Raw genomic sequence first — 16,978 nt, 5'->3', positions numbered from 1 at the left:
AAGTTTTTGGCGGGTGTTATCTTACAGTGGAGCCAGAACAAAGAATCTCACAGTACAGTGTTGCATAACAACAAACTGTCAGTGCTCACGTCTCCTTTCAGAAACAAGTTCTGTCCTGAATTTTCCAGAGCAAGGCAGTAAAACTTATAATCAAATCTCTGCTCAATGTACCTTTGTGGAGAGAGAGAGAGAGATGGTTCACCCTGGTTTGATTTTTTTTTTTTCCCCCCTACCCCTGAGACAGATACAGACAGGTGTGTTGTGTTTTTTTGTTTTTGTTTTTGTTTTGTTTTTTTTTTTTTCCCCTTTTGTCTGAACAGGAGCATATTTCGACCCTCCTGCTCTTCTCCACCCAACAGATAGTTTGCCCACACTGTTTGTAATGCTTTAATTTTTAGAAATTTTTAATAATAATTTGTTAACTTAATTGAAATGTGCTGGTAATCACAAAGATATGTATGGCAAAATTTGTTCCTCTCAAATAAATGCATGTAATGACTAAAGACGTGACTGAATGATGAGATTTCTCAGTTCAGCACTTTGAAATATCTGATTGCTGCATAAATGTATGAGAAAAATATGTTCACATCTGGATTGGTTGGATATTTGGTTACAGCTGATGTTACATAAAATATCATCTGAATTATTTAACCATGTGCCCAGAGGGAAGTGATATTCACGTGAACAGCCAAGTGATAATTCCGTATGATTCCCGTATGATCAGGTACTGAAGAGTATTTTTAATTTTTGTAATCGCAAGAATCATTGGTTTTGATCTGTCAGAAGATGCTCTAGATGATCACATCTACATGATGTGGGCCAACAGTTAACATGCTAATACTTGCTTGTTAACACTAAAAGAACAACTGAGGCTGATGGAAATGTCATTAGTGTAAATGGTGATTGGTCAAGCCAGAATGAAGGAAAAACTGAAAGTTTCTTCTGATTGTGGTGCTAGAGGGTCAGAGTGAGGAACATTGTGAGCCTCATCTGGACGAAGTTTCACGGCATCCCTTTCATACTGTTGAGAGATTCTAGTCTGGTGCTGGTGAGGGAGCAGCTGACGCTGGAAAGCTTCACTGCTCTGTTCATTTTCTGAAGCATCAGTCATTTCTGTGTATCAACAACTCACAACTGATCCCAATTTAAATATAGAGGATCACTCACAGCTCTTTAAACGTCAGAAGTATCGTACAGTGAAACATTTTTGGGACTCTTTCACTTTTATTGTACCAATAAAACAAAGACAAAAACATCACGTCAGTTGAAGAAGTTCAGAGCTGGTCACTGATCATGGAGTGGTCTTAAGCAGGTATTGCTTTCAGTTGAAGTTTTCTCACCATCTTCCCCTCAGCTGGTTTGAGGTGTTGGCGAGGGGTGAGGAGGTTCATGTGTCCTGGGAGGAGGGAGTGTCTGTGGTGGGGGGTCGAGTACAGCGTGGGATATCTGCTCTATGTCTCCTCTGAAGGAATTTCAGGCCGGACTAATCCACGGCTACACAGTAATGCTCCAATAATACAGGCAAGTCAGAAATGATTAAAAAGTGCTTTTCAATGACCCCAGTGAGTCAAATGTCCTCAACATGTGGCAGAGTCCTTGACTTAAGCATCTAAAACGTCTTATGGACCGAATGAGACCACCTCTACTGTGGCAACTGTCAGCATTAAATCTGTGCATCTGATTTCTTTCCTGGATCAGAGTAAATTAATATGAGCCTTTTGGCTGTGTTAGAGATCCATTGTCTTTCCATTCCATTACATGCAATGTGTTCCACCAAAGCTCAAATCTTTTCCTAACCTGAAGTCAGTGCTGTGTTATGGTCTAAAGATAGATGGTGTCATTAAAGATTGTACTGTACAGTCTCCTCGGGCGTCTTTGTTTCACTGGGCAGTGTTAAACCGCCATGAGCAGCTGTCGAGGGTCAGCACTTTAAAGGCATATTGGGTGAATTTCAGTTATTTTTTAAAACGCAAGATGGATTTCCTGTGAGCAGTCCAAGCACTATAATAATTAAATTTTTTTACACAGTATGATAAAACTTTTAAGAAGAATCAATTATTAAAAAAAGGTGAATCTAGAATAATCGTCTTGGTTATCTCAGTTTAGCTTAGCAGGGCCATGTGGTTGCCCTGAAAACTCCATGTTGACCTCAGAACTTCACAGTCCTGGTTGGTAAATTGTTTAAATAAATAAATAGTAAAAAATAATAATATAATGCTGAGAAATGTTACAAGAAACATACCTATCAATGAACAACACTGAGATGAATTAGTCAATCAATCACTTCATTAAAAGTTAATCTACCAATAACTATTTTGACAACTAATCATATTAATTTTCAAGCAAAAGTAAACGAAAACTGTAGAATGTAAAGATTCAATCTTGACCTATCTATCTTCTTCACTTACACACATTTTTATTTGCTTTATTTTACTTAATTTTCTATTTTTCTTTACATGTAACATTTTTTTCTTACAAAATGTATTATCATCCTTAAATAATCTGTATATCTGTAGAATGCATATTAAACTACTTAAAGTACTTTATAGGGGCTGAAGTCAGCATATAGTTAATATAAAAAAAAGAGCTAATGCTTTAGTAGTCATGAAAATATTATACAGCTGGACATAAACCTTGGATTGTTTGAGAAAATGCATACTGTAGCTTGGTGGTTCATTGGAAACTCATTCAGTCATTCAGATATCCATCTTCAAACAGCAGAGTGACGCAGTTATCAGCTAACTGGAGAACATACTGAAACATCAGCAGCTAAACATGTTGGTGTTAATGGAGACCAGAGTAAATAACTCCAAACCTTAGACACTGTGTTTTCAGATAATTCTGCTGCCTTTAAGGAAAATCAATCATAGCAGCTTTGGAGAGATTTTCCGTGATAAAAGAGAAGGCGGTGCTCCTGAAAAGCTGCTTTGTGGTTGCTGAAGGTGGGTGCTGCCTCTGTGGGGGACAGTGGTTAAGTGATGAAATGCTTCCTCGCTGGGCCTTTACTCTGGCTTAGCCGCGCCTCAGGAATGTGCTGGCATGCTGGTGGAACAGTAGGGATTTATCCACGCTGTCAGCCCCTATCTGGCCTGTTGATCCCAAGTCCAGTGGACTGCAACAAACCCCTGCATGCTGGCATACATGAGCAGGGGCAGATGGGACTGGTGCATCATTTGGATGATCATAGCGAGGCAAGGGGGGTGCACCAGCAGCAGGGACTGATGTGGCCAATAAATTCAAAAACAGGCTGAAAACTGTCAAAACTCAGTGGCGGTCACTCTGTCAGGAAGAGCTGAAGAAGCTGAAGAAGCAGGGATACCATGGAAAGATAAAATCATCTGGAGAACTGAGCACTTTTGTCATAGTCCAATACTTTCTACTCTTAAATTTGAATTCATAAGCTGCCCATGGCCAGGGGTATTAAATATGTCAGAACTAGAGGTTATGAGAGGGAGCCAACAAGGCCACCTGGGGACTAAAACCCAGGAAATGTAAGGATTAATGTTAATCAACTGAACTCCAAACCAGGGCAGGCAGGTACGCTCATGGAGCGACAGAGACGTGTTTCTAATTAAAGGAACTGATTTATTAATGAAGGGAATGAGCTGAAAAGCAAACAAAGTGATTCAAAATGCAATAGTTAAAACATCAAATACATATTTCACTATAACAAGTTAAAATGTCAAATCTTTTAACAATAGGCGTGCTATAATATACCATATACTGCAGCATACCAGTGCAGTCACAGCAACCTAAACACACTCACAGCAAATGGTGAAGACAATGTGTGTCCCACAGCAAGCGTTGATGGGACCTCACCCAGGGTGACAGCCTCCCCCAGCGGACTGGCTCACAGCTCCTCTAAATTAAGGAACAGCACTAGAAACAAGATTAAACGATAAAACTAGTTGGCCCAGAAAGCTAATATTTACAAATCAGCAACCTAAAGCTAGTATGTGAGGTAGGAGACCAAACAGCAACAGGAAACAATAAACAACAAATTAGCTTGCTCCCTTATATATAATGAAAGGATCCGTCCTACTTACCACTAAAAGAAATCAGGGCTAGGCACAAGAGGGGAAAACACATCTACAAGCATTCTACCTTTATAAAAAAGTGGGAATTAAATCAGAGACTCATGATTAGGAGATGAATGGAGCTGCGTTCAGGGACTGTGGGGAAAATAGGCCTCACCACATAAAGTCATACGTGATGTGATTGTGATATCATGGTGGTGTTTAATGAGTGTGTGGTGGGTGGTCTGTGTGTACTGAAGGTATTTTCTCCCACCACCGAGAGGACGGTCCCACCGTCCCACCGCCCACATGACTGCGATTATAGTGGAGGGGGGGCGGGGGGGGGCAGAGACAGATGGGGAGCGATGAGGGACAATCCTTCTTCCAGGAGCTGTGGCTGCAGACTGAGGCTCGTCCACTTCTCTGCGGTAAATATACTCTACGCTCAAAGTCCTTCAAAGCTGTTGCGATTGTGCTGCCTGTGCAAAAAGTGTGCGTGTTGCTTCCACTTACTCAATGTAGGAAAAAGTTCTGCATTTAAAATGTTAGTCAACGTACCAAAGTGTTTAGATGAAATTACATTTAAAGCAACTCAAATAAAAGCCGTCACTAGGCAGAGCAGGCCATTCCTGAAATAAGTGTTTATTCAGTGGGATGATAATTCTGCATGTTGTGGTTAAACACATTTTTGAGTTGTACAATCCGAGACAATCCGTTATTTCACTGTGCAAGTTCAAACGACTGCACCATGTGTTTGCTATGAAGACATAAACTTGAACACCCACACATTTTATGAAAGATGTATATTTTTTTACACTTGATTAGGTTTAATGTTGCATATTAATGAATTCTGACCAGAATATGTATATTGTGTATTAAGCAGGACATTTTAACCTTATTGATGCTAGATTGTTAAAAAAAAAAAAATAAAGAAAGAAATTTATTAAACCTTTGGCACATAGGTGACGCTAGCACTGTTTTGGGGGTGCTTCAGCAGTTGGCTAACTAGAGACCAGGGATGAGATGTATGAATCTCTCTCTCTCTCGTAGCCTGCCTCATTGGGTGCTAAAGCTCTGATCCTAGAATCGCCCCTGCTTCGGCACTTCGGTGCTGCAGTATCTTCTTTGTTTGTTTTTACTTTTTTCCATGAGCCTGGCCTTTACATTCTCAGTTGCAGGTATGAGGGTCCTACACTGGTGCATGTTGGGATTTACCATCCTGCTGCTGGTATGTGAGGTCACCATCAGTCAGCTCTGCAAGTCCCTCGTCACCCTGGTGAACGGTTTCCACACACTCTTCCTCCTCATGCACCTGGCTCTTCCTCCTGCTGCCATCATATCACCTCCTCTCTCTCCCCTGGACCCGCCTGCATCCCGCCGTGTTTCCTCATCTTCCCCACTGCCTGCAGTATCATCCATCAAGTTTGTACCTCGCACCCAAGCAGCCACGAATGGCTCATCAGCCACAGACCAACCATCAGCTCCCCAGCCCAACCACCATGCAGCCTCTCCCCATCCTTTCTCCACAAAAAGCTCTTCTGCAGCGCTCCGCTGTGGTGTCTCCTACAGTGACGGCAGGATTCAGGCTGTGGGGACTTTCCTGTCCAGTCTCCTCCTGGCCTCTCTGAGCATCTCTTATTTATTGGAGATCATTAGCTTTTCCTTGGAGCCACATCCAGTACAGCGCCCCCTGCTGCTCGTGGTGGTTGGAGCTGTCAGTTTGTTTCATAAAATACTGGCGCTCTGGCTAAATTGGGATCAGCTGCATGAAGAAGGAGCCAAAACTTGCGGGCAGTCAGAGTCGCAGTCTCACCTTGAAGTGAACCACAAAGGTAACATTAGCAAGTGTTCCCTCAAGCAGAGTTGAATAACATGTTTTATGGACACTGTTCAGTGTTTTAATCAGAAAGTGGTCAACAGTCCCATCCAGCAGCATGTCGACACTTCTCCGTAAAAGGTGTAGAGTTGCTGCTGCCTGAAAAGACCAGCTGAAGGTCACCTGGTGGTCTTTACAAAGCACCTGAGCACTGAACTAGAAAAGGCCCCATGGCAGGTTTTTGTGACACACTTGCCTTTCTCTCAGCGTGCTTCCTCTGCAGGGAATAAAATACAGATTTTAGAAAAAAGTTTTCATTTGCCATTCAGAATTAACACTTGGGGCATTATTATGCTTGAAACAAGATTTTCAAGTGCAGTCTGATCACATCCAACACTCAAACAAGTGGAACTCAAAAGACTAGAATACATTGTTCCTAGTGATGGGAGCTCAACAAAGGAAGAAAAAAGCTGTCCTTTGATAGTTCAGTGGATGCACCACATATGAATCCTTCAAAATCATAGCAGCAGACTTGAGGCTGGTACTTTAATTGGACTGGATATTAAAGTATATTAAATACTTACTGACCAGTGTTCCAACTAAATGAACCAGCTCTTGTGACTCTTAGGTTAGTCGGTGTAACACCACATGCTTGTTACATAACAATAATCTTACTACAGAAGACCCCAATGAGCTGATGGTATTATTCTGACAGATTTTTCTTTGAGGCAGCTTCCCGTTGTGTTTTCAGCTGTAAGGAACATCAAACGACATCTATGTTTGTTTTTCATTCCACTGTTCAATTCCCACAGTCCAGCCTGAGGAGGACTCCAAAGGCCTGGCTCAGCAGGGCCAAGACCAGGATGGCGTGAGCCACCCACACTCTGCAGTGAAGAACTCACTCTTCAACGGGGCACTTGTCCTCTGCAACCTGAGCGCCTCTAGCATCTTCGAGCCTGACTCTGAAACCTCACGCCAACAGCCAGAAGTTTCCCTGCATGCAGAACCTCTGCGGGGCAGCCAGGATTCTGAAGTTATGAGTGATAGTGCAGATCTTAAGGCCATCACAGAGGTGTCGAAGGAAACTAGAAGCGTTGGACATCTTGGTAAGAGACACACTTTGGCCTGTTTCCAAAAAGTGAAATTATCACAAGAACTCTGTTTTGATTTCTGTTTTGTTTTGTTTTTTTTTTCTTTTCTGATCGCTCTCAATTCATCTGTAAAATAAACCACTTCGACTTCCCATTTCAGACAATCAAAATGCATTCAAAACCACTCCAGGCCACAATGAGAGTCCTGCACCAGCCGGCCTCCTGTTGTTTGTCTTTGTCATTCAGGGCCTTTGCTCTGCTCTTCTGGCTCTGATCAACAGCCTGGTGATGCTGGTGCTCGGCCCACGATGCAGGAACAGCCCAGGAGCCTGCAGCCTCCTGGTTTATCTGGATCCCAGTCTGTCCCTGCTGGCTGTGATTGTTCTGATCACCATAGCAGCTCCAGTGGTCAGGCTCTGTGTGTCTATGTCATTGTGTTTAATTTATGTAGCTGAAACTCTTACCAAGACAAATTTCAACCCAATAATTACAAGAAACCCAGAAATGATTCGCTTTAGGAGAGAAATGTGTCAGAAAGTGCCAATTAAACACTTCAAGTATACAATTATGTATGAGGGAAGAAGGTAAAAGGTTTAGACAATCATTTGGTGAATAACATTGTGTTAAATTTCACTACAAGTATATTTGTTACTGAATACCAATTTAATTATTGCAGTGTTTATTATTATTATTGAGGTCAAGAACAGTAAAGTAACACAATGAGAATGAAAAAAAAAAGATACTGGATCATTAATTGAGTTATAATGTTTTAAATGTGTTGCTGTGTAGACTGGGAAGAGTGAACCTTTAAAGCCATTGCTCCAAATTTGTTTCCAGGAATATGTTGTGTTAGCATGATTAAATTACTGCACTGAAAAATAAAGATTTCCATTGTTCGCTCCCGTTTCATGTAATTATATTGGAGCTACATTGAATGGGCATATCGACTATGTGTACTAGTTCATTGTTATTATACAGAATAGCACTGAGTACTTACTCACTACTAGTACGTGCACTGCCTCTGCATCACTGACACGTCTGCCCTCCAGGTCTACAGGTACGGGCTGCTGTTGCTACAGGCCACACCACCACACATCTGTGTGTCTGATCTCGGTCAGAGGATTGCCAGTGTTCCTGGCGTGCAGGATGTTCATGACCTCCACGTCTGGCAGTTAACAGAATCATTCACGGTGGCTTCTGTCCATCTTTTCTGCCATGATGGCTTTCCTGCACACAGGTGAACTCCAGATTTCATTTATTAGTATATGAACTGCATTTATATAACAGGTGTCGCCCCCTTTGTTTCATAAAATGTATCTGTTCCTGGGATTGTCTTTGCTGTTCATCCTGAACTATCTACAGTTCGTTGCCTGTCAGTGTTGCTTTTACAGCGTGTTGCTCCACACCAAATTTATGCATCAGCTATAAACAAAACATCTCTGTTCATTGAATGATTTTCTTTCAGCTCAGTTTCAGGCCTTCCAACAAGTCGCCATTTCAATCTGCCATTTCTTTACCAGCTAGATGCTCAATTTGTCCATTTGTAAGTAGTGAATAGATGAGCGTGAACAAGCTGCACACCAAAAACCAAAACAACTAGCTGATGCTGTTTTCAATTTTGAGGATTTTTGTTGTGATGTATGGCGCAGTATTGCTGCCGTGCCTTTATTTTATAATGTTTCAATTTTTTCTTGTCATTGCTGGATACCAAAACATTACAACAATAACTCAATGCAGTGTTATTCCACAAACAGAGCCAAACTCAAAACAAATAAAACTATATATTTTGTTAATGCAGAATCATGTCCTATACATCCAGGTGTGGCGATCTGTTGTTGGGGGTCACTAATGTGCTGCAGAGTGCAGGAGTGAGCTGCTGCACCATTCAGCCAGAGTTTGCCTCGAGCTTTGGCTGCTCAGCAGGCAGTGGGGTCGACGCCTGCCCTGTTATCCACAGGGAAGACCCTTCCCAGCCCACCAACACGGCCTGCAGACTGTGCTGTGGGAGGAAGTGCGCTCAGAGCATGTGCTGCTCCCTCCTGGAAGAGGACACAATAAATCTGCCAGCACCACCTCCTGGGGAAACAAAGGAAGAGCCTCAGACACTGGTCATCGAGAACACCTTCCTCCAAGTGTCGGTTTAACCAAAGAGGCAAAGAAGACAAAAATAATGCATAAACACTATTAGGAAGACATTAACAAGGTGCTACACCAAAGATTTTTTTCTAATGTCAAGTGAAATTCTGTAAAAGTAGGTCTAGTACTGCATCATTTGTATTTAGAATGTTTGTATTGTTTCTCATAGATGTGTAAAATATAGTTATGGATAATACACAAGAGACTCTGTCTCTGAGACTCTGAGTGTTGTTGTTTTTTTTTATTGTCACAGCAGCAAAAGAGAATACAAAACATTTGTGTGGCTCACTAATTTAATCCTCTGAAACTAGAAGCTCATTTGCCACTTGGGATTTTTTAATTCAAAACATATAAGATTTTATGATGGGTGACATATTGCCATCAATTCAATTTAAAATAGTATTACTTTTCCAATTTATCAACTAAATCTATTCAACAGAAAACAAAAAACTATTTCAAAATCGGAGAATTTGTTTAGGCGATTTATTTCCATGAAGAAACATCAACTATTACTAAATTCAAGTTCGTGGTGACATTTTAACGCTTGGTGACTGTGATCACATTTCTTACACTTTTTGAAACTCTATATGAACTCTTTTGAAAAATTGCTGCATCTCTACATCAGCAGTAAATTGCTGGTTGGATGGGTGACTAATAATAATATAATGGTGTGAACTTCTGTTCTGTAACTTTTCATAGTTTAAATCCATTTACTGGATAATAATTAACTTCTCCCGATACAACCTCGCTGGTTGTAAATACAATGACTATTCAACATGAACAGTAGCTGTTACAGTTAAACAGGATACAGGCTGTATTAGAGGGATCAGTTCCACCTTCACCTTCCTGTCTTCATATGTGACTTCAGATCTGTATTTATCTGTAATCCTGAACATATTTGTTTCCTGCGATGACAACGTCTGGTTCCACCTTTCTTTTATTTCCACACAGCCAATCACACAACGTCTACTTTGCATAAAACGGCACACACTCCACTAATCCTAACCCGTTTTTGTGTTTTGTCGACCTAAATATATCATGGAAGTCTCCAATAAGTGCACGAAATGTGTGCAAACGAGCGTTTAGAAATGTATACAAACTCAGAGCCGTCATGTTTGGTGAGACCCTGACCCAGGAGCCTGTCGGTGGATGCAGCCTCATATAGGCCGGGAGGGGGAGACTATAAATGCCCGGATGAGCCTCGGTGGTCCGGGGTGCAGGCTTCAAACCTGTAGCTGCTTAGCGGCAGAGTGGTTCAATTCCACCTTTCGGGCGGCGATTGTTTTAGCAGCAATATGTCAGGATTTATATTATGGAGGTCCTTTTTGTGACAGACAGCTGTCATCTTGTAATAAAGAACATACATAATAATTTCTGATTTAAGACAGTCGAGCTACTCAGAACATCCGAAAATCTGAATAACGAGAGAACTCAGTAAATGTGTCAAGTCTTTGAACGTCAGTGTGAGGTTGGGATGTGTTTTATCCGAGGGAAGTTTATCAGTGCGATGTCACTGAATATTTACATTTTGATGGCCTAATAAAAGAAATAGATACATTAATGGTAAAAGAATATATTAGAAAGCCAAATAGATACTCAACTTTGACCGGCTTCTAAAATGACATCCGGTGTACCCGGAAGTACAAAAAAAAATCACGTTAACTATTCATTGACAATTGTGCCATCCAATCAGCTGTGAGCTCTCCTCCTCCGCCATCCAATCATATCCTTCGGAGTGGGCGGGCCGGTCACTGTTGCTGAGCTCGTGTGTACCGGAGGACTCCTGTCCTTGATGCTGCTGCCCTGATTTTACCGTAACGGTGGATTAAAAACTCTGTTCTGCGGTGCATTTCGCTGTTTCTGTCTTAGTCGGTAAGACAAATGCTGGAACAAATAGTTATTTCTCTATTAGAGCCGTAGAGTTGGTGTCTGGAGCTCTATGGATGTGGTTTGTCTGTTAGCGTCCGGCTAACAAGAAACATGAGAAAAGTGGTTCAGTTTCTGTAAATCGATTATAGCTGTTAATTTAACTATCAAATAGTCAAATAATCTGACTTTCACCAGTTTAGGTCAGCCAGAAACCTGCTGACTAACCAGGCATAGTATGCTAGCTTAGTATGACATTGTTTCCAGTGGCTTTTAGTCCAGACCAGGTGTAATGTGGAAAGTGCAGATGTTGATTTCATTAATGCTTCATCTTCTTCTGTCTTCCAGGTGTGACTTTGATCATTTCATCATGCCTTATTTCAAATACTCTCCCAAAATCTGGGAAGCCCTGAAACTGAAGCAGGGCATCTATGCTCGGCTCCCCAAGCACTACCTGAAGTCCCTGGAGCCAAAAGAGCCCACCCCTGTCCACTGGAGACCTCTGGGCGTCCAGTACCGGGCCAACCCAAAGACCGGACACAAGGAACGGGTTCAGGATGTCCCAATTCCCATTTACTACCCCCCGCATTCCCAGGACGGCCTGTGGGGAGGAGAGGGCTGGATACAAGGCTACAGATACGCCAATAATGACAAAGTGAGACTTCACGCCTTTCTTTGTCAAACATTATGGTCCACCTAAGGATGTTTGGTTTGGACTGTTAGTCATATAAAACACGACATTATGGATGTAGAACACTGCCTGCTATTTTCTGTCAGTATATTGAATCATTTATTGAAATCATATGAAAAATAAATATGAAATGTCCATATCAAACATAAAGGCTTGCACAGACATTATACTATTCCACTGAAGTGAATTCACAGAATCAACCCTTCCCTGTAGCTGTCCAATCGTATGAGGAAGACCTGGAAACCACAACTGTTCAAAAGAGAGCTGTACAGTGAAATCCTCGACCACAAGTTCACCATCCCCGTCACAGCGCGCACTTTGGACCTCATTGATGCTAACTATGGCTTCGACTTTTACATTCTCAAAGTAAGAGTACACTACCTCTTCCTAAGAAAGTGGCAGTGTGTTAAAGAGCTTAATATATGACTTTTATATGTGCCACTCCTATTAGACATCAAAGGAAGACCTGAACTCCAAGCTGGGAATGAACCTCAAGAGGGCCATGTTGCTTCGACTGGCACGCAAAGACACAGATCTTTACCCCAATGACCCCGCCAAGAGAGAGAAGGTCTACAGCAAATACAAGGTAGCTACACGTTTTTGTCCACTGTTTGATTCTGAATGTGTAAATGGGTTTTAGGCACAACAGTCTAAACCTTGGCATTGTGTGGGTGATGAAGAAAAGAATGACCAATGAACTGTTTGTGTGTTTCTGCCTGAGCAGCAGTTTGAGATCCCAGAAGAGGAGGCAGAGTGGGTTGGTCTGAGCCTGGAGGAGGCAGTGGAGAAACAGAGGCAGCTGGAGCACAAGGTAACAAGAGTCTTTCAGATGCTTCAAAAAGTCATGACAGGCACTATTGCCTTGTGTTTTGTGATCAGAATGTCATGTACAAATGTGTTTGATACTCTGTTTTTGGGGTGTGGTCATCTAGGAGCCTGAGCCTCTGTTTAAGGCCTGTGTTGACAAACTGGTGGAGGAACTGCAAATCCAAAAACTTTCAGATCCACACATCACAGAGAAGGAGTCACAACCACAAACCAAATAAGTGGAACAGATACAGATATGCAGACTGAAAAATTAAGTAAGTTGAACTGACAAGCTTCTGCAGATGTGAAGGAGGGACTTGGAGTCCCTGGAGTTTCTGCTTCTGAAATACCTGAAGAAGATCCAACTGTTTCCATTTTTCTTTCCATCGAGGAGTGACACAAAGGACAAGGTCATGTTTGATTAATGCTTATTTATTTGGGTCTAAGACCCAATGCAGGAGACTTTTAGAAATTTAAGGGAAAAGTCTCCATCTGTATAAATACCCCCTGAGCAACTGAGATTTAAGACCCTGGTATGGGAGATCTGAAAAATAAAAAAAGTTCCTGTTTTCTTAGACATGTTGCTGTTTGTCTCTTCTTGAGTAGTTATATAGTCCCAGAAATTATTTATATACATATATAAAACTCAATGAAGTGTAACCAAAAATACTTTTGGATAGGGCCCCTTGCTAGACTGGCTACTTGTCCTGCCCCAATATCAGCTGTCCCACACCAGCACGTTCATGTAAGACGTAGCTGATGGGTAGATGGATGAATGAAACTCGCAGTGTTCCTCCAGTCTTCATGCTATGCTAAACTAAACAATTTCATTTTCTTTACTCTCAAGGACGTGATGTGTTGACAGTTCTGTAAATGGGTACATTATTGGAGCAATAACACCAAATATTCTGTCCATACACAGAGAGCATAGTGAACAAATAACAATCTTCAGCAAAGTCAATATTCAGTAAAAATCTTAAACATGCAACACAAAGTGATAAAAGACAACTATGACATTGTTACCTTATTGAAATGCTACAGAAATGTTCATGTTCTGCTTTGATGTAAACATAGACAAAAATAACATAATACCAAACAATACACAATTATGAAATTCAGGACAGGAGCTACTGTAAAATGACTTATTTTCCTCTGATATAAAACTTTCAAAGCTTTTACCATTCGTTTCCATCTTCATGAGGTTGTGGAATCAGAGCCTTTCATTTCAGAGTTTGACCACCAGATGGAAGTAAAGTGCTTTTAACAGAAACTGAACTCAAACTGAAATTTTAAAGAGCAGTCAACAATCTGGCTCTTCATTAAAATCAAGTTACAACTAACAAACATCAGAAATTAAGCTGGTTTATTTGAAGCTACATGTTAACCTTCAAACAGGAGTTAAGTGTCTTATACTATCATCCTCCAAGTTGGGGTGTTTATCTCGAAGGCATTTCTCTGGTTGAGATCATTGGTGGGTCTGCCGTCAAAACAGTGTTGTAATGAACCAATGCCTTATATGATTCTTGAGGTTATGAACAGGAGGATGAAAGGACAAAAATAAGGTTGTGAAAAGAGCCGTTTCTTACCTGGTTTCGCTTTCAACAGCTCCGGCCTTAACTGTGTCACTTGTATTGGTGTTTTTGTCACTTTGTGGTTGCAACATGCTATTATGGTAGGATGGGGAGTCCCTGCTGGGGACTCCCGTGGGTGTTGTAACCAAGGCAACTGCAAAAAAGAAAAGAAAAGATATTGGCACCTGTAAACAAAAAGATTCGCCCCATATATAGATAGAGCTGCAGTCTGGAATTACCCTGTTATATGTTGCACATGATTGAAGTCCATTTTTCCATAAACAAAATGAAGTGAATGCGTCAGGTGTTAAAACCATGTTTGGTCCCTTTTTTTTGTCCTATTTTGGCAGACAGATCAGAGGAGGACATTCATTGGCTCACTCTCACCCCATTCAGACAAATACGGCTTGCTCATGTGTAGCTTTGTCCGTTAAGCTTAAAATCAAACCACAAACCTCAATTTAACAATCACAAAATGAAATTCTTTTCCTGTTTGTCTTTAGTCATGTAGATTTTTGAACGTAGCTCTTTACCAATATAAATTCCAGTCTGCTTTTGGCCAAATATTGTTCTTGTTTATAAACTATTGTTTTATTTTTGCTCAGCGTGGCTGGGATTGGCTCCAGCACCCCCCAGGGCCGGCACACGGATGAGCGGTAGGAGATGAATGAATGAATAATTAACTGTCAGGTGAACCAAACTTTGACTCACTAGTTCCTGTGGAAACCCTTTACATAAACAAGTTTTATGAAAAAAAGAGTACAGATTGAAATGTTTAAATGTTAGACTGATAAAAATTATTCTGGCACTGATATTTCTATTTTATAGAAGATGAAACCTACTGACTTTTTTTCTCCATCCCAACATCATTTGATTGGCTTGTCCTGAAACTTACAATCATGTTTCCCTCAGTGATCATGTCTAATAATTGACTTGGCTTTTCCTCTGGCATTATCATCAGGTAAACATATCAGCCCATCTTCTACTTTTATTTTGACCAATTTATCCCAGTATCAATTTTCTCTATTGTTTAGAGCAAATGTTAGTTTTGAACATGCAAAACTGCCCGTGGAAAACAAAACAACTGTGCTCCAACACGTTGGCCACGAGCACAGCTGTTTCCAACTGTCTAAAAAAAAAAAAAAACCCATAGGTGGCTCATTTGCTTATTGTAACAAAAAAACCAACTTAATGTCAGTTTCTCAATGTAGTTTTAGAGATGTCAACATTTCTCTTGGAAACAGGAGATATGCACTTGTAAGGCTAGTAGCAGGAGTGACATCATCTTTTTAAAAAATCGAGTGACATCATCTATGTGTCAAAACTAGAGGTTAATTCCCCTTTCATTACATATGCCTGTGTTCCATATTCAATTTGCATTTGAACACCACAACTAATCCTGTGTGTGGAGATTTCCCCACAGTGTGAACAAACCAACAGACACATCATGAATCTCAAAACTGAGAGTTTGAATATAATTATGTTGTGTAATTATGATGAGAAAAAATAGCACAGTATTATAGTAATGGCTTAATCTATGACTGTACAGTCGCAGAATTGAGGATGTTTTTTATGATCTGGTTCCACCTTCTTCACTGTGTGGTTTTGCTGCTGCGCTCTGTTTTAGATCATTGTAATTTAAATGTCTTTGGAGTATTTCAGTTGCTCAAAGATAAGAATTTGGAAAATATCTCTTTCACATTTCATAGCATAAACAAAGTAATTTGCAAATTAAAATGTATTTCTTTTGCAGGTCCATAGAAAGTTGCTTTCCCAGTTGACTTGTCTGTCTCGGTTGCCGCAGTGTTTGATGGACAGTCTGGAGGTGATGTCCCAGTCCAAAGTAGAGTGAGTACACATCACACACCATTTCAATGAGTTGTTGCCTAGATTTCGATGAGAAGATACCGCTCACTCTTTTGACTGGAAAATATATGAAGCTAATGTCTGCAGCTGGTTATCCCAGCTTAGCATCTGGGATGTTATAGACCAGGTATATGGGTTTTGGACAGAGTTAGGCTATCAGCCAGCTCAATTTCTTTCAGCAGGATAATGAGTCCATTTCAGCCTTGCACATCCAAAATTTGTTGAAAATGGACACTTGATAAAGCTTTATGAATCAACCACCTCCATCCATAGAGAATAGTTCAAATTGATAGTGCGGACTTGTCCACACAAGTCTTGGCAGCAGGGTATGATTTTTCAGGAAGTAATGTGTGTCTGTGCATGTGGGTGTGTGCATTAGCTCAGAGGCCTTGGAAGTGAGCCCAGTGTGGACTTTCCCAGGGAGTGTAATCCATTTGTGTTCAGGTCAAGTCCACAGTGACGGACAGAAAAGGGAACACCTGGTGTGTCAAACCAGTTCCCAACAGGAGCACATCACCAGGTATACGGATGGAAAATCGAGAACAATGAAAATGTGATTAGTCATCTATCACTATTATTACGTCATTTCTACTATTGTTTAATAGTTAAATAGCTGTGATAAAAGCATTAGAGCTCAATCAGTGTGAATTAGCTGAAATTTGGGATTTCAGTCATTTTGTCATGCTAAGATGCCACATCATAGTGTGTGGCCTATACAATTAATTTTCATTTCTAAAACTGTAATGCTACAGCCACAATACATTCCTGGATTCAAAAAGCTGAATAAGTTGAAGTACAAGTTTTAGGTTTAAAATATATTTTAAGTACCAAAACTAGTACTTTTTGAGTAAAATGGTCATATACTTCTGTTGGGTGGCTTTATTTATCTTACATTTTTTACATTATTGAGCTGAATCTGGACAGCCAAAGTTAACTGTAACCAAAGTTATCAAATAAATACAGAAGTATTTTCCCATAATTAGTTATACTTTTAGAATGACACTTAGATGAGTAAAATACAACTTCCTTTTATAACATTTCCCAAAGTCTTATTTCTCTTTTGTGACTTTTGACAAATCAACACTAAAGCAGTTTCAGAGGAAGTAATTACGAAATAA

General features: G+C 40.6%; 2 protein-coding genes across 2 annotated transcripts; both read left to right on the top strand.

Annotated features, from left to right (window-relative positions):
• Positions 1 to 5,210: 5,210 nt before the first annotated feature.
• LOC115053488 (zinc transporter 1) lies at positions 5,211 to 9,124 on the top strand. Its single transcript, XM_029518233.1, has 5 exons — positions 5,211 to 5,848; positions 6,645 to 6,938; positions 7,084 to 7,331; positions 7,973 to 8,160; positions 8,743 to 9,124. The coding sequence occupies exons 1-5, from the start codon at positions 5,218 to 5,220 to the stop codon at positions 9,065 to 9,067; spliced, it is 1,686 nt and encodes a 561-aa protein (XP_029374093.1). The 5' UTR covers positions 5,211 to 5,217; the 3' UTR covers positions 9,068 to 9,124.
• A 1,676-nt stretch (positions 9,125 to 10,800) lies between these two features.
• Positions 10,801 to 13,004, top strand: mrpl28 (mitochondrial ribosomal protein L28). Its single transcript, XM_029518159.1, has 6 exons — positions 10,801 to 10,931; positions 11,274 to 11,580; positions 11,830 to 11,982; positions 12,068 to 12,202; positions 12,341 to 12,427; positions 12,549 to 13,004. Exons 2-6 carry the CDS (start codon positions 11,296 to 11,298, stop codon positions 12,660 to 12,662), a joined length of 774 nt encoding a protein of 257 aa, XP_029374019.1. The 5' UTR covers positions 10,801 to 10,931; positions 11,274 to 11,295; the 3' UTR covers positions 12,663 to 13,004.
• The last annotated feature ends 3,974 nt before the right edge of the window (positions 13,005 to 16,978 follow it).

The sequence above is a fragment of the Echeneis naucrates genome, chromosome 13 (assembly GCF_900963305.1).
Source record: "Echeneis naucrates chromosome 13, fEcheNa1.1, whole genome shotgun sequence".
Classification (NCBI taxonomy): domain Eukaryota; kingdom Metazoa; phylum Chordata; class Actinopteri; order Carangiformes; family Echeneidae; genus Echeneis; species Echeneis naucrates.
The sequence above is the reverse complement of the archived record's forward strand: the minus strand, read 5'-3'. Positions and strand labels throughout refer to the sequence as shown.